General features: G+C 32.6%; 3 protein-coding genes across 4 annotated transcripts; all 3 read right to left on the reverse strand.

The window, feature by feature from the left end:
• Window positions 1-314: 314 nt before the first annotated feature.
• LOC112789027 (uracil-DNA glycosylase, mitochondrial) lies at window positions 315-3,927 on the reverse strand. Of its 2 annotated transcripts, XM_025830738.3 has the most exons (7): window positions 3,385-3,927; window positions 3,093-3,307; window positions 2,383-2,541; window positions 1,989-2,019; window positions 1,658-1,793; window positions 1,272-1,355; window positions 375-745 (listed from the first exon to the last, which is right to left on the reverse strand). In XM_025830738.3, the coding sequence occupies exons 1-7, from the start codon at window positions 3,773-3,775 to the stop codon at window positions 679-681; spliced, it is 1,083 nt and encodes a 360-aa protein (XP_025686523.1). In that variant the 5' UTR covers window positions 3,776-3,927; the 3' UTR covers window positions 375-678. The 2 variants fall into 2 exon arrangements, with proteins under 2 accessions (XP_072088380.1, XP_025686523.1); XM_072232279.1 differs by lacking the exon at window positions 1,989-2,019 and having other exon boundaries at window positions 315-745; window positions 1,658-1,826; window positions 2,379-2,541.
• A 958-nt stretch (window positions 3,928-4,885) lies between these two features.
• On the reverse strand, window positions 4,886-7,065 carry LOC112789028 (large ribosomal subunit protein eL8y). The gene is made up of 7 exons (XM_025830741.3): window positions 6,917-7,065; window positions 6,749-6,799; window positions 6,435-6,636; window positions 5,698-5,867; window positions 5,475-5,603; window positions 5,269-5,361; window positions 4,886-5,176 (listed from the first exon to the last, which is right to left on the reverse strand). Exons 1-7 carry the CDS (start codon window positions 6,917-6,919, stop codon window positions 5,045-5,047), a joined length of 780 nt encoding a protein of 259 aa, XP_025686526.1. The 5' UTR covers window positions 6,920-7,065; the 3' UTR covers window positions 4,886-5,044.
• Window positions 7,066-10,812: 3,747 nt separating this feature from the next.
• Window positions 10,813-14,823, reverse strand: LOC112789029 (uncharacterized). The gene is made up of 6 exons (XM_025830742.3): window positions 14,468-14,823; window positions 13,371-13,664; window positions 13,184-13,250; window positions 12,499-12,614; window positions 11,513-11,736; window positions 10,813-11,175 (listed from the first exon to the last, which is right to left on the reverse strand). Exons 2-5 carry the CDS (start codon window positions 13,629-13,631, stop codon window positions 11,515-11,517), a joined length of 666 nt encoding a protein of 221 aa, XP_025686527.1. The 5' UTR covers window positions 13,632-13,664; window positions 14,468-14,823; the 3' UTR covers window positions 10,813-11,175; window positions 11,513-11,514.
• Window positions 14,824-16,850: the final 2,027 nt, after the last annotated feature.

The raw sequence follows: 16,850 nt of genomic DNA on the forward strand, positions 1-16,850 counted from the left end.
ATATGGGATCACCGTATGAATGAGATACAATTTAAATTTAGCATACATGCTCATTACACTTTTTCTTTTCCAATAAAAAAATTACTTTGCATAGTTTTTTATGCACATTTCAGTATTCCATGCTACAGGAGTAGAAATAACATAATTTTAACCAAAGTAAAAGCATTCACCTACATGTCCAAAGTTGAATAATCTTACTGAAGCATATATGCAAACCGTTGCTTAACAGAACCATAATCATCAGCTTCCCAAGTAATTACTTGCTAGTCCTTTCACTTATTCTACACAATATTATGCAAGTTCAACACTCAATATACCCTGGATATTTGCGAGCTTTGATAACAAATATAGAAAGAAATAAGTGTTGCATGTCCTTTTTGAGAATCTCCCCCAAAAAATATCATTCGTTGATATTTTAGCATAACATGTATATCACAAGAAATCCATTTAGTATGGGAGACCATGAATAAGATAAAATACTATATATGTCGGGACTGCAGAATCTCCTAGCTGACAACACTACAGGACCAAAGTATCGACAAAAAGCATCTTCTGTCATGATCGACTTTGAATAAACAGAATCATCTTTACACAAGACCCAAGAACTTGAACCAAACTTCAAAAAGGTTTTGATGAAAAGGAACAAAGCTTTGGGCTTGAAAGTTCAAACACTACATATTATAGTTGCCAATCTATGGGATCAATGCCCCTTTTCTCCAGAAGCTGGTTTGTGCGAGAGAAGTGCCTGCTTAGATGGATTCAGAATACACAAGATAGAAAGTAAGCAAGAAAACTGGTTTAGGGGGATGATAAACAGATAACTGATTAAGGTGGTTTTCAAAATATTTTTTTAGTATTATATGAGATCTACGTCTATGTTCATTTAAGTGGAAACCAAAATATGGCTCAATGTGTCAGTGGAACAGAATATGAAACAGCTGTTTCAGATCACCCGCCATGCAGATGAATAATGAAAACCAGTGGTGGAGTAGGAGAAAAGTGAAAAATGTATTTTAATACAATAATGCCAAGTTGATGAAAGAGATTAAAAGAAGGTTTGTATTTTAGACTGTGATGACTAAATATATTTGCACTCTCCACTTAATCAACCAAGCACGATGTTAACACTTACAACTTCCACTTTAGAACTCAGCAGGTCCTATTATAGAGCATTAGTGTTGTGTACATTATTTACCAATTCAGAAGTTCTTCTTGCGCTCATTATTTACCATATTAAGACAAAATTAAATTATATTTCAAAACAACCTTACCTGCACCCAAAGAAGCCTCTATTTGCAGACAAACTAGAAGGATGTGCAGCTTGAAGTATATGATGTTTTGTTGCATCAATTAACCTGAGTATGCACTCAATACAAGCTCATCAACAAGTTTTGCAGAAATTATCTTCCAGGCAAGGAAAGAAAATAGCCCAAATTAGTTTATAGAAACTCTTTTGGGAGCAGCTTATAGTTTTACACATTATAGATGTACATTTGCACAAAAAAAATGCTTGTCATCTATTTCTGAAAAAGAAACAATAAATACTTGAAGTTTAATCTTTTCTGATCATGCTGACTACATAAACCCAGGATGCTGACTCTACATTTAGTTTCTAAAGCTTGTAAGCTTTTAGTGTGTTATACAATAGAGGTAGTACCTAGATTTCTCCCGAGCAGAGTTGCCCCACAACAGAAAGACAACGCCTTCCCTTTTCTGCGAGATTGTTTTGATAACAGCATCAGTAAATTGTTCCCAGCCCTTTTTTGCATGAGAGTTTGCTTGATGTTTCCTGACTGAATTCACAAAGTATTTGTTAAAAGTCAACACTTCAGTACAAACATAAAACACTAAAGAATAAAGATAGGTAAGAACAATATCCCACTAGATTAATATGCAAATAACACATAAAAAAAAGTACACATATAACTCAACAAAATAATTGATTGCACGTTCACTAAAAAAAATAAAAAAAAAAGTATAAATCTAACCTGTGAGTACGGTATTAAGTAAGAGAACACCCTGAAATGAAAATAGAGGTCATTGAACATGTATTAAGAAACTAATTCACTGAGTAAAGTTTGACACTGTTAAAATACATGCATGGAATGACATGAAGGACAATTTGACAAAGCTTTGTTGAAATGATAGGCACCATTTGCGGTTATTATTCTCCAGCTATATTCTTTACTGCAATCTTTGAAAAACTCTTCAGAGACACAGGGAGAGAAATGTTTTTCCAGTTGTTTCAACAACAAACCAATTCAATATAGTCGCACAGGTTTGTTGAGAACTTGAGATTGTTTGAAACAAATAATGCCTATCTATACAAACACCAGCAAGTAGTTCGAGCTAAGAAAAGGGGAACAAATTTGCAGCACTAACCTGTACAGCCCATTTTTCTAGATTTCCATGACGTGGAACTGAACAACCAAGATCTTCTTTGAGCTCCTTAAATATATTTACCAAACTGGAAGGAACTTTCACACCCTCAGGGACTGAGAATGAAAGGCCCATTGCTTGACCAGGTCCATGATAAGGGTCCTAAAAAATAAATTGCTTAAACACTTTTTTACGAGCCATCACTGAGATTAGAACTCTGTTATATGATGATAAAAGATCACGCAGTTAACAAAGTGAAGGTTCCTGACAGAATTCGAATCACTAGGGCTTACCTATAAATATTACCAAAATCCAGACTTTGGTAGCCACAAAGAGTTTAAAATTATTGGTCATTCGTTATTTCAAAAACAATAATAAAGTCTCTGATCCCATAACAAATTTAAAATGACAAACTTGCCACTCACCTTTCAGAAATGGATGACAAATTAGTCATTTTGTACAAAACCAGAATCTGTACATGTAACAGAGAGGGCAACATTTCCGCTAGTTTGACCAGTGAAAGATAAACTCGTCAAAGAACTACTCTTTTCTCCAGTGTTATATTATATGGTTAAAATTATGAATTCAGTAAAAGAAGAAAAGAAAAACCTATTTTTATACCCTACAAACTACATTAACCTTTAGCTATTTATTTCGATCAAGAATCGTTCATTTCAAAAAAGAACTCATAGCACAATAATTGAGGAACGAACCTGTCCAAGGATAACGGCCTTAACCCTATCGAAAGGGGTAGAGTTAAGAGCATTGAAGATGAGGTGAGAAGGAGGATACACAGCATCAATGTTGCTATTGCAAATCTCAGATTCAACAAACTTTGAGAGGCTCAGTGCATAAGGTTTCTGGAGCTCACCAGAGAGTGCTTCCAACCACGTGTCCTCCACCAGCAGCTCCTCCAGTTTCACAACACCTACCACCGCGGTAAAACGACAACGCTATATAACCAAAACGACGTAAAGGCATCAATGTGAAAGTGAAGAAAAATACCTTTGGAGTTGGAGACCTTATCCAGGCATATTTTGAGGTTGCGCTTGGATTTTGCGAGGTGCTTGTTGTAATCGACGCGTGATTTCTGGTCAACGGAGAGTGAGGCGGAGGAGCCATTGGCGTCGTTGGAGTTGGGGATTAAGAGTGAAGTGGGAGTGGTTTTGATTCGTTTGGAAGGTGGTTGGAAGAAATCCATTAGGGTTTTGGAGGGGGCCGAAGAAGAAGACATGTCTGGTTTTTGGAATTGGGAATGGAAATGAAAATGGCGGGTGAATCTCTCGCTCTCTGTAGATGGCGGGAAAGTAGTAGGCGGGTTTATATAGGATCTACGGATTGAAATGTGCCTAGCCCAGCCCCTCAACATGCTGGTGAGCTGATTGCTACATTTCATTCTACAAAGATATTAGATATACTCCTACTCATACGTATTTGTACATGATAATTTGTGCAACAATGAATTTTAATTATGTGTGACTGCATTACTAAAAGGGAATAGGGGAGGGGAGTGGATAACAAGATATTATCGTTAGTAATACAAAATATGTTGATGAATTATTTGTTTGAACTTTGAACCGTTATGCTTCCTATAAATTTTGTTGTATCTTAATGCAATTTTACTGCTCTTTGATTAGCAAATGGAAAAAAATTAGAAGGAATTTTTTTTATCACAGAGACAATATTTCTCTTTTTCTTTTATATTTATATTTCTATCTTCATAATAACTCAAATTTTCTTTCTCATTTTTTTTTTCAAAGTTAAGAATAAAATTCGAACTCACGACCTTTAGATGAGTATGAGGAGACTATACCTTTTGAGTTATAACTCGTTAGCTCATTTTTTATTTCGTTAGATGATTGTGGTTGAAAGAAATTAATTCGCCAGCAAAACCAAACAAAATATTCATCAATTTTCTTAAGATTTATGCGACAACAGTGTAATCCCTTTATTTTATACATTAACACCGTGTATACTGTACACATAAAAACCATATCTGATCTGAAAGGAAGTTTAAAGCAAGTTACTTGACCCCAACATAGTGAGACCTCGCTTGAATTAGCTAACATCATGTGCAAACTAATAAATAAAACAACATTGGAGTTCTGATTTCTACCCAGGATGCGACTAATTCAGAACAAAATATAGTGGGCGACACAACGTTTTCATTCATATCCTTTCCATATATACCGCCGCTTGATTTATTAGTTGCTTCGTCTCAATTCAACCTAAGTTGTTAACTCAAAGCACAGCATCCAACAAATAGTAATCTCAAAAAAGCAGGCAAATCTAAAAACGAGACCCGCGTTAGGAGAAAACATAAGGATCCACGAGCTCGTTAAAATTTGGCAAGCAATAATATCTAAAAACAAAGCAGACGGTATCAAGTTAATATTGTAACTCGAACAATTAAATTTTGATCTATACCAATTTAAGTCATCTTTAGATCCACGAGGATGTGAACGGCTAACTTGTTTCCATTAAGTACCAAGGGGCGGTCGAAAAATAAACAATGAAATGCTCAGCTCATTTGAAAACCAAACGTATATATTGTGACAATACAAAGAGTAGTCTCCCAAAAATATCCTTAGATTTAATTAAAAGATCAAAGGTAGATTAAAACACAAAAATAGCAACTCTAAAGCAACAAAATATAAGAATACTCTTAAGACATCCTCTGAGCAGCCTCCTTAGCAAGAAGCCTCTCCTTTGCCTTAGTTTTGGCTTGGGATTTAGAACCCATGATACCGCCACCCCATTTCTTTCTGTACTCATCATACTTGTCATTGAAGTTAGCCTGGAAACAAACCAATACATAAGACACAGTCAGTTTTCTTGAGAGCGTGAATATACAATAACTAAGACAATTTAGTTGAAATTAAACACCACCTTGATAGCCTCTAGGACCCTGCTGAACTCTAATTTGTCTTCGTTCTTGACACTGGTCAAGCACAAAACAGATGCCGTTTTCTTGTGTACAATCTGTAGAGTAGATACAAATTGAATCAGCCACAAATAGGGTTGTCGCAAATAATCACTAGTGTCAACGAGTGTGTGAAGTCACGGTTGAGAGAAATGCAGGAGGGTGGACTTACCGATCCAAGGCGAGCCTTGCCCTTGACAATGCAGTATGGAATTTCCATCTTCCTACACAATGCGGGAAGCCAGACAACCAATTCAATTGGGTCCACATCATGAGCAATCACAACCAACTGAGCTTTGTTCTGCAAGGAGATAGCTTTTTAGGTCAATAATCAATATAAAAGAACATTAAGGTGTAAAAGCTGAGGTTATTCCATGTAAAAAATAGAATACAACCTGCTCAATAAGGTAGGTAACGTGATTGAGACCATACTTCACAACAATAGGCTTTTTAGCTTCAACGGTTTTGCCCTCAGTCTCGGCCTGGGCCCTTTTCAAAAGTCGCTCCTTCTTTTCAGCTTTATCCTCTGGCCTGTACTTCAGAAGTATCTTGAAAAGGCTGGTTGCTACATGCAAGATCAACAAATGTTAATGAAGACCATAACTAATGCAAACAAAAGAAGTATAAACCCAAAGATATTAACAGACACACTAATACAATTTCGACCAGTAATGAACATGTAATGACCTACAGTAAATAAACAATGCCACTCGTGAACTATGCAAAGTTCAAATGTTAAATCAAAATTGCAACAAGAACGAAACAACGAATGTACTTGTTAAATATTGAATCATTACAGTGACAGCAAGATAATACATCAAGCACACTAAAGTCACAACACACTACTCGGCTATTAATAGTGAATTAAGCAAAAGTAATCATGCTCACAAAATAATGTTTTAAGATGTAAACTGACGAGAAGACAGATGCAGAGCAGTGTGGTAAGAATAATTACAAGGCCTTGTCCAATGCATGAAACAACAATTTTCTAAATAGTAAGGTATCCAATAAAAGCTACGATTAACATAAAAAAAATTTCTAAATAAATAAGAGGACATATTACTACACTTGAAGCATTAAACAAACATAAAACAAGGCAAATGAAACAAAATGGAGATAATTATTTACGCACCAAGGTTCTTGTCAAGGGTCTTGGTGAACTGGTTCAAAGCTGGTGGAACCTTCAACCTCTGCTTGAGGATCCTCTTCTTCCTCTGGATTTGTACGGTCTTAGGCCACTTCACAAAACGAGTCAAATCCCTCTTTGGCGGCAATGCTCCTCCGATCCCGAACTGCTTAGGACGCTTCTCGAACAACGGGTTCGTAACCTTCTCCTGAAGAAATGCATGAGAATCAAAACAATGAATAAAAAAAAAACAGAAAATGAAAACCTAGAATCATAATCGTGAATCTGACTGCAGGAAAACAAACAGAGGAGAAACTTACAGGCTTCTTCTTCGAAGCTGGAACTGGCGCTTTTCCACCTCGTTTAGGAGCCTAAGAAACAGAACATGACAATGAAAAACAGTAAATCAGTAAAATTCCAAAGCTAATTGGATGAACAACAAAGGCATAAAGGACACCAATCTTCTTCTTCTTCGTGTTATTCCTTACCATATCTGCGTTGCAAGCTTCTCTCACTGATTCGGCTTCTGCAAAATGCTTGCTGCTGCAAAACTAAAACCCTAGTTTTCGTATTTATACTGTTAAAATAAATTGGTTGAATGCTACTAAGGGTCCAAAAGTGTGTGCAAGGCCCAAAACTGAGAAGGCCGATAGAATGAGTTCACAAAAATGAAGACCAAAAAACAGGATAAATTCATGACCAAAAAAAAGGAAAAAATGGAAAACTTAATACTAAAAAAAAAAAGGAAACTTACAAATTAAAAAAAAGGAAAAATCTAGGCTCAGCAACTTTATTGAATTTTGGCCAGCATATAACCAGCAGAAAAAGGTGAGTCATTGGATGAAATCTCACATCAATCTCACACCATTAAATCATCATTTATGGTTATTTGATGGCTACCAATCACAAAAGTTAATAGCCCCCTAACATTGCTCTTTAAAAAATTCAAATTATTATTAAACTGACCAAGGTCTCAAGCCCTTAACTAACTGTTCATTTAACAATTTTACAAGAAATTCTAAGTGAAAATATGTACAATAAATTATACATCTTTTGGTTTAAAATACCAGGAGTAAAAATAATAGAGTATGAATGAGTAAATTCAGAATAAGAAGTGTGAAAAAAAATCATGATAACGAAAAAAACGGGAGTTAAGCCCTACTTTAATTTTGGGATTGACGAGTTGTACTAATTTAGTATTCAAGTTTTATCATATTAGACATATTAAAATAATATTATACATGTTTTAGCGTTAAAAGAGCACTAAATAATATTATTTCAGGATTTGAACAATATTAAAAGAGAGTGATATAATGTTTTGGTATTTTTCAAATCCTCAAACGACTTCATTTAGTGTCTTCTTTAATGCTAAAACGCATACGACGTCGTTTTAATATGTCTAGTACAATAAAGGTTGAGCTACGTCATTAACTGTGTTAAGTTCTGGCGATGGAAGATGCACAAAAAATTACTAATGCACCTTTTTTAATTTAAAAGATCAAATTGTAACAATCTGAAAAGTTAAAAGACCAAATTAATATAACTTGTCAATTTTAAGGACAAAAGTGGAACTTAACTAAAAAAAACTATTATTGAAATTATCAAAGAGAAACAAATTCCAGTTACATACATGCATGAGCATTCATAAGGTTGTGAGATTAAGTATGTTTTTTCGTGTGGGCACCTAAGATTAGGGGTGTTTGCGGTGCGATTTAGATCGGTTTTGAGTCAAAAATTCATTCGATTCGAATACTAGTTTTATTTGCGGTATGATTTGGATTGTATGTTTTTTTTTTAAATTCAATCCGATCCGATCCAATTTTAAGCAGTTTGAATTGGATTTGATTTGCGGTTTTGTAAATTAAAAAAATTAAATATATATAACAAGTTTCAACATCAAATTTTAAATATCAATAATGACATAACAAATCTCAACAATATCTTAAAAAACCAACAATAACATAACAATGGAAATAAAGTTCTAGGTTAGTTAAAATAAATAAATAAATAACATTTTGAACATAAAATATTTATTAAATAATAATAATATATGAATAATATAAAAATGTATAACAAATTGAACATGTTATAAGTATAATTGTAAATATAATAATAAAATAATAATATTATAATACATTGTACGGTTTGAATTGGATTGGATCATTTATGAAAAATAGATTCAAAATCCGATCCGATATAGCAGTTTGCAAAAAATAGAATCCAATCAAATCTGAATTGATGCGATTTTAATCGATTTTTAGTTTAGATTGAATTAAATGAGCGATTTAATTTGAATTGGTTTAAATTTGAACACCCCTACCGAAGATATGTGAAAAATTCAAAATCAAGCATCTAAGATTGATGGGTGAATATTGTTACTCCTAAACGGATGGCAATATCACTTTTTATAGTTTTATTTGCGAAATATTATTCTTAATAAGAAAAGCACATCTGGAACAAAATCTTATCAAAATAAAATATCAACCTTTCACTATTATTTATTTTTTCATCTGCTTGAGGTGTCTTTTAAACTAAAACAAAAGCACCAAGCTCCTGATTCTTTTAATATTACCCTTGCGGTCAAGCACTTATGTTTCTGGCTTGAAAATGTTCTAACAATAGTTTGGGACATCTAATATTCTATTTTTGTTATAGTGAAAAATAAAACTTTTGGATATAAAATTACTAAAAAGCACAAGCATGATGATACAAATAAAATCGTAAACAATAAACCACTTAAACTCTATTTTTAAAATTCAATAAATAAATGTTGCATTTTTTTATATTCAATGATATCATATATATATTAATATTGTATTATTTATTATTTATTATATTCACTAAATTGAAAATAAGAATTGAGACAATTTTTTGTTTGAAAACTTGTTTATAATTATTAATTAATTTTACACCATAATAATTAATACTTATTTAAAGTACATATTGGTTATTTAAAAACATTTTTGTTACTAAATCATTATTCCGTACATATTTGTTATATAATTCAACTATTATTTAAATAAATTATTTATTTATATTAATTGATTGATATATGTTTTGTTATTATTTATTCAAAATAAAGTGTCTAATTTAATCGTTTACGAGTTTAATACTCCATCTACAAATTAAATTGGATAAAGTATTAAATTTATCTCTTACATTTGGGCATAATCCTCTTTTAGTCTTTAAAGTTTAAAGTGTCCTATTTAAATAAAAAAAATTATTTAACTTCAATGTAGTCCCACCATAAAATCAAAGTTAATTAATTAGTGGAATGTCTTATATAACAGCATAGTATGAGAACAAGGTTGATAATTTGGATAACAATTTCAAGCTCCAGAGGCACAAAATGCATCATTACATTTATTTATCGTACTCTTTAGTTCTATAGAAAATAAATGTATTGATACATCAACGGTTGATTTTATGCCTCTAGAACTTGTACTTGCTCTCCATATTATGGACTTTGTTTTTGTTCTGGACTTCCGTCAATTATTTAACTTTAACCTCACGGTGGGACTATATTTAACTTTGACCTCACTTTTTGGATTTAGATACGACATTTTAAATCTTAAGGACCAAAATAGGATTATACCTAAATGTAAAAGACTAATTTAGTACTTTATCCAATTAAATTTGTTATATGCTTTTCAACATATGCCTTTACCTTTTAGATCTAATCTTAATAGCCTACATTAGTAGAACACGGATGTTCAGTCTTTTAATTGAACATTTTAGATGCGACCTTTGTTTGAAGTATCGCATCTTCTATATGATTGAAGAAGGAAGTTTAATCTATAGAAGTATTCAAACACAGGTTGAACACTTGAACATGCTTGGTTTACTGCTATTTGAACATGCTCGGTTTACTGCTATTATCTTCTAGTCCATGTACCATGTTATGTGGCATGCTAGATGCTAGTGCTTCTCTTCGGAAAACCTGTTCCTCTCTATTCTCGTTTAGTTAGATTATTCTAAAATTTCGGATACTTAGTGATGGAATAATAATATCAAGCTCAGGTTCAATGTGTAACTACTTGAACTTGAAAGGTTACAAACACTTTATTACTCTTTTAGCAACTTAAACCAATGTAGAACTAACAGTTTACTAATACTTGATTATTATTTAATTTTTAACCTGCTTTTTGGTATATTAAATCACCTGGATAGTGCATCAAATCTTTCTTATAAAGTATCTATAATTGAATCTAATATAAAATTGACACGGTTTGATTGTTGCATCTTAAAAATCTCTGATTTTATAGTCAGCAAAAGAAACATATATTCCCATTTGAAAAGCCCTTGCAAGTTGCAAGCCTTTTGTTCAAGTAAAGGACACCGAGCAGAAGCACGTATATAATAATAATAATAATAATAATAACAATGCTGGCAACTAAGAGATCCTATTACTACACTCATAGGGGTATTAATATACACACACAAATCCCTTGAGTCCAATATTCAAGAATGGGTCATAAGCGGCCTCTGGCCACATATTGTCATCGAAGATTAAAAAAAAAAAAAGACTGAAGAAGGAGGGTTCACAATTTGAAGCTCCAAAAAACTGAGCAAGGAATTTATATCTGTCAAGGAAATTTGTGTAATTGACATTGATATTATCATAAATTAAAGGAGAGAAACAGCTACTTTAACAAATGATAAAGCTTCTGCCGTGGGGAACAATATCAGAAACAGCCACTCAGAAAATTCATCCACTCCCCACTCTAAAAGAGCTGTAATGCAAATCCTGTTGCATGTCAAAAGAGCAAATAAGTAAATATAAGAAAAGGATCATCAAAAATTGAATAAACATAATAAAAGGATAGGGGAATTTAAAAAAGTGCGCAGAAGATATCAGAAAACAAGAGGCCGTTATTTGTATTTTGTTCAGCAGAATAAAAAGAAAAGGCCTTGAAAGTTCATTACATCCATCATCCAATTTAAAGAACACAAGGTAGTTTCAATCAACGTGCTGTAAGTTCTAAAAGCTTAGTTTGCAATGCCATACAATCACCAATGCTTATGCAGAAGAAACAAAAAAGCACTTGAGAAAAATGCATAAACCTCACTGAATTTAACCATACCTTCAGCTAGTCGATGGCAGAAAAACCCTTATAAGCTCCTTCACAGTAACCCTTTTTCTACATGTAGGGCATTTACTCTGAGCACTTATTGCAGCTTTGATGCAACTCTTACAGAATATATGACCACACCTTGTTGACATCTCTTCAACCAGGGGACCCATGCATATTGGACAGTTGAAGACCGGCTCCTTTGGAGGTTCAGGGGCCTTTTGAACAGGTTCCCTCTGCAAAAGTAATATCCAAGTCAATACAGAACTTTGAACAACATGGAACATTCTCAACTGTCTTTAAGTCTTCTATTTATTTATTTATTTATTTTTTTTTTCTCGGTACATTTAAGGCAATGAGGTTTGAATCTAAAACCTCATGCATGCTACACAAACCCCTCAGGCGTCAGGCCCTCACCATAGATCAATCCTAGTGGTTTAAGACCTTTATTTGTTTAATTGTTTAAGGCAATGGTCTATTATTGATAGCTGATCAAATTTGCACTTTGGAGGCTAAAAAAGTACATCAATTGGAAAGCACAAGGTTTGTTTGGTAAAGTCTTTGTTTTTAAATTTTGTATTTTCAGCTTCCATAATTTTGTAAAAAAAAAATGAAGACAACAAATCTTGTTTTTGTTGTTAATTTCTCCTTCACAACAAGAAAATGAAAATTGACTAAGATTTTTCATGTAGCATGCTGCAAAAGAGAAGAATTAAAACTAACATATCTTTCCTACATGGCAATAACTATTTAGGCAGCCTAACCCATAGGGAGTAATGTAGGCAGCCTAACCTGATGCAAGCATCAGTAGCTGATCACAGGGCTTGAACCCATGACCCTTAAGTTCACATGGAAACAACTCAATTGTTGCTCCTATGCTCCCATTCACCAGGCTGCCGTTATCTGATAGCCAATTTATTTAGTAAAAATACAAGTTGTTGAGGGCTAACGAAGCAATGCACATAAACAAGACTTGTAGAAAGTGATTTTGACTTTACCATAGAACTGCTACTGCTTTCCAAGTTAATGTAAAGATCACAATTAATAACTGTTCGACTTGAGGACTCTCTTCTGCGTTTGTTGCGGCAATAGTTGGTTATCCTATTCTGATCTTCTGCAATAGTCATGAATGACAGAGAACCATCATGATCAATAATAATAAAAAAACACACTGATTAGAAGATTCCATTTCATATGTAACAAGTACAGAAAGCACCTAGCACCTAACCCTTACATGTTGGAACCAGCAAACTGATACCCAACAGATCATAGAGAATGAATGAACAAGATAATCAGCATGATATGATGTGGCTGGCAACAACATTTTTTCTTTCACAAGTTATAAGATACTAATATTTAGAGCTTAAATACACACTATTAATTGCTACTGCAACTTCTAAATTATAAATAATCTCTAGCTATGTAAAAACCATTGAATTAGATAGTGGTGTTCATGGACCCTGCACAACTTTAAATTTGGTTACCATTACATGGCTTAAACTAACAGATCTTCAATTGAAAACAATAGACGTTGTAACCCCAAGTCCCCAACGGCATAATAAAGCATCGGGTAAAATTTAGGTCAGTCGCTGCCAGAAAATGGAAATGCTTGAACTCAATGTCAAACAATCATTGCAACTAAGAAAGCATAGTGGAAGTGGGGTAATGAGTTTCAGCATTCACCTAAATCCACATCAACTATAGTCCTCTCACGATTTCTTCTCGCATTGTTTCTGGCATTGTTTTTAGCCTATGGCCAAAGGCAAATGAACAAAACAAGATTAATATTCACCAAGAACATCTTAGAAATACTGAAAGAATTGTAAAAACAAAGCACAAGGAGAAGGTAGTAATGTAGTAAAGTATAAACCTCAGCAAAAGCCCTTGGGCTAGATTCAACAACATCATCATCAACAATGGCCTCCACATCAATTGTTGCAGGCTGTGCTGGCTGTGGCATCTGTACAGCCTGCTGTTGCTGGGAAGCTTGAACTTGTTGGGGTTCCACCTGAGTTGAAGGTCCTTCCAGCTCACGATTCTCACCACCAGGCTCCTGATTAAGGTCAATTTCCAAACCTGTCTTCCTCCGTCTGTAACTTTTTATAGCCCCCCTGCCTGACCGAGTGCTCATCTTGGTACGAAATTATCTTATGCAACTCAAACCCTACAAAGTCCAATAACATAACAGCATAGAAATTAGAATATTATTCCTCACAGAAGCGGTTATCATAGGCAGTTCTAGGCGCTTAAAAGAAGTAATCTTTATGGTCCGAATATATAAATTATTCGTTTTAAAAAAATCAAACAACCGATGATCTCCAAACATAAGGCCTGCTCTACCGTGTACAGCCATTCAGAGGCACCACAGTAGATAAAATTTTAGTTTAACTCTAATTGATCTCCTTCTTATAGCTAACTTTCAGTATACTACAAAAGGCAAAAAAAAAAAGGGTCTGCAGAACCCTAAAGGAGTTCAACTGTTTATGCTTGTCAATACAATGAGTTGATTCAGTGAATGTTTAGCGAGGAAATTGTGAGATTTCAGTACTCAAGTTATCATCTGTATACCAAAACCCACCAATTAATTTACCCATAGTACGATAACAGGTCCCAAACTCCCAATATCAGCAACTAATCGCTGATCAGGGGAAATAATAATAATAATAATAATAATAATAATAATAATAATAATAATAATAATAATAATAATAATAATAATAATAATAATAATAATAATAATACAGATATTAGCACAGATTAAACAAGAATCAGCACGCAGAATGAGAATCAGGTTATATATTCAAACACCTTTCCACACATTAAACCGATGCGCACAAACTGAATAAAGAGTTGATAAAAAAAATCGAAGGAAATACCGAAAAGTTTGTCGTCAGCGATCGAAGGAATTGATCCGGGAACCCTAAAACAAACAGTGGGAGAGAGAGAAAGAAAGAGAAGGGAACTTACCGGCGACGAATCGCAGTCGAGAAAGAGGGTGGGGTGAACGCAGGGGGTGTGCCCTAACGATAGAGAGAGGAAGAGAGAGAAGAACAAAAAAAGAGAGGGGTTTTATTTATAAGGGTTGGGAATTAGGGGATGTAAGAGAAGAGAGAAGATTGTGAAATTGAAAAGAAGGCAGGGGGATAGAGAGAGAGAGGGGCAGAGACAGAGAGAGAAACTGTTGCGAACGGAAAGAAGAGGAGAGGAGGGAACACGGTGGGGGTGGGATGCATGGAACGCGCTTTCCATAGAAATTGAATTGAACGAGAAAGGAAATTTTTTATATTTTAGAAACAAATAAATATTCTTATTATGTATTCTTTGTTTTGTTTTTTATTCATATTGTGAATTAATTTTAAATTTAATATTAATATATTAACAGTATAAAAATTGATTTTATATAATTATTTATTTAAAATTATGTATTAAAATTATTTTTTAAATATAAGTTTTATATTAATTTTTTTATAAATATAATAATATACTATTAGTTATTTGTGTTAAATTTTATTCTAAAACATAAAAATTAATTGATTTTATTTATAAATTATTTAATTAAAAATAATATATTTATTTATAATATAATGTTAACGTAGGAAAGTTATTAATTAATGAGAGAGAGAAAATCTAAAATAAAATTGCTTTAAGATTTGGGAGAACGGAGGAGGTATTGGCGACATGGCAGTTCCTTATAGCCGAACCTTACCCACATGTGTTATTACTTATTACCCCGTGCTTATTTCAATTTTGATTTTATTACATAGTAGAACACTTCAATTTTGATTTTCCTCTTTTTTTAGGTAACACCAATATCGTCAATTCAACTTTGATTTGATTTTCAAAACTTCACTCTTCTCCGTTCTATTTTTTCTTTTTCCGTTTTTTCTTTCTTTTATTTTACAAGTCTTTTCCCTTTATAATATCGCCTTCATTGGTACGTATTTATTGGATTTAATTTTGTTGGATTCCGGATTCAAAAAATTATAAAAATTACATTATTATCTCACATTTTTATTTATGAAATGCGTATAATATTGTCGAAATGTGAGATTAGTTAATAAGATAAATATTTTATGTTTGAGGTAAGAAATTTATATTTAAATTTTAACAATAAAAAGTTTTTATTAAATAAGTTAGACAATAAACTTAAAAAAAAAATCCATAAAACGCATTAGGTGAGCCTGTTTAATTTATCAATCTGACAAATCAAAAATTAATTTTATCATAAATTTAAACTTTATTTAAAAATCTCTTGTTTGTCAATAAATTATTATATACGTAATATTTTTTGGTAATCATAACTTGTGGACAACAACTAGTTTTAAAATTTTTTGGATCATGAGATAATTTTATGTGTTTTGTTGATATTTAGTGGATTTGTTATATAAAATTGTATATGTTTTCAATTTCGTACTAATTCTTTTCTTTTATTAAGAAAATTGTCAAATACTCACACTTGAGTAAATTCTTATAGTGGTCCTCGAAATTAACGTCGTGCACCAAAATTATCTCTGAAATTTTAATTGCACTAATTACGTTCCTGAGATTGGAAAAATTACACTATAGCAGTCCTTGACTCGTTTTCCATTAATAATACGCTGACGTGGTTTGATGATGTGGATCTTTGGTGACACGTGTCACCTCATAGTTTGACCACGTGTAACGATATGATGACGTATCGGTCAATGACACGTGGCATGTTGACATAGATGGATATGACACGTGTCACCATGCTATTTTACCACGTGTCGGATTATACCACGTGTCGCAATTCTATTTGTCCATGTGTCATCCACTATGTCATCGTTACATGTGCACCAAATTGATCCCTTACTTTGCATCAAATAACTCATTTTAGTCCCTGAAATTGAATGTCGTGCACCAAATTAGTCCCTTCATAAGTTTTTACTCAATTTTTTTATAAATTTAAAATTCTCATTATATATTTAAATACACAAATTTTAATTTTAATTTTCACAAGTTATTTAAATACAAGTGTTTTTATAAAATATTTTTAAAATATTAGTTTTAATTATACAATTTTTCTACAATATTTTATTAAAAGAATTATATGACATATTGATATTAATTTAATAAAGAGTGTAAGTTAAGAGTATAATAATATTTCTTAATACAATTTTTTTAATATTTAATACTTTAATAAATATTTTAGGAATACTTGATAAGACACTTATTAACTAATATAAATTTATTATTCCCATCCATTTTAAGAATGTCCGATTTCCCATATAACTAACTTCTCATTAAATTAATAAGATAGATTTATATTGTCGATTATAATAATTCATTTTATCTATAACTTAGTTAGGAGGCTTTTTCATATATTCCA

The sequence above is a fragment of the Arachis hypogaea genome, chromosome 3 (assembly GCF_003086295.3).
Source record: "Arachis hypogaea cultivar Tifrunner chromosome 3, arahy.Tifrunner.gnm2.J5K5, whole genome shotgun sequence".
In the NCBI taxonomy this organism is placed as follows: domain Eukaryota; kingdom Viridiplantae; phylum Streptophyta; class Magnoliopsida; order Fabales; family Fabaceae; genus Arachis; species Arachis hypogaea.

Coding starts and splice junctions, on each gene's coding strand:
- LOC112789029 (XM_025830742.3), bottom strand. CDS start 13,631: ATGAGCACTCGGTCAGGCAGGGGGGCTATAAAAAGTTACAGACGGAGG. Junction 13,251..13,370: donor GCCCAAGGGCTTTTGCTGAG/GTTTATACTTTA, acceptor CTTTGGCCATAG/GCTAAAAACAATGCCAGAAA. Junction 12,615..13,183: donor TATAGTTGATGTGGATTTAG/GTGAATGCTGAA, acceptor TGACTATTGCAG/AAGATCAGAATAGGATAACC.
- LOC112789027 (XM_072232279.1), bottom strand. CDS start 3,775: ATGAAATGTAGCAATCAGCTCACCAGCATGTTGAGGGGCTGGGCTAGG. Junction 1,827..2,378: donor AAAATGGGCTGTACAGGTTA/GTGCTGCAAATT, acceptor TTTGTACTGAAG/TGTTGACTTTTAACAAATAC. Junction 1,356..1,657: donor TCTGCTCGGGAGAAATCTAG/GTACTACCTCTA, acceptor GTGCATACTCAG/GTTAATTGATGCAACAAAAC.
- LOC112789028 (XM_025830741.3), bottom strand. Junction 6,637..6,748: donor CAGCTTCGAAGAAGAAGCCT/GTAAGTTTCTCC, acceptor GCATTTCTTCAG/GAGAAGGTTACGAACCCGTT. Junction 5,604..5,697: donor TTACCTACCTTATTGAGCAG/GTTGTATTCTAT, acceptor ATCTCCTTGCAG/AACAAAGCTCAGTTGGTTGT.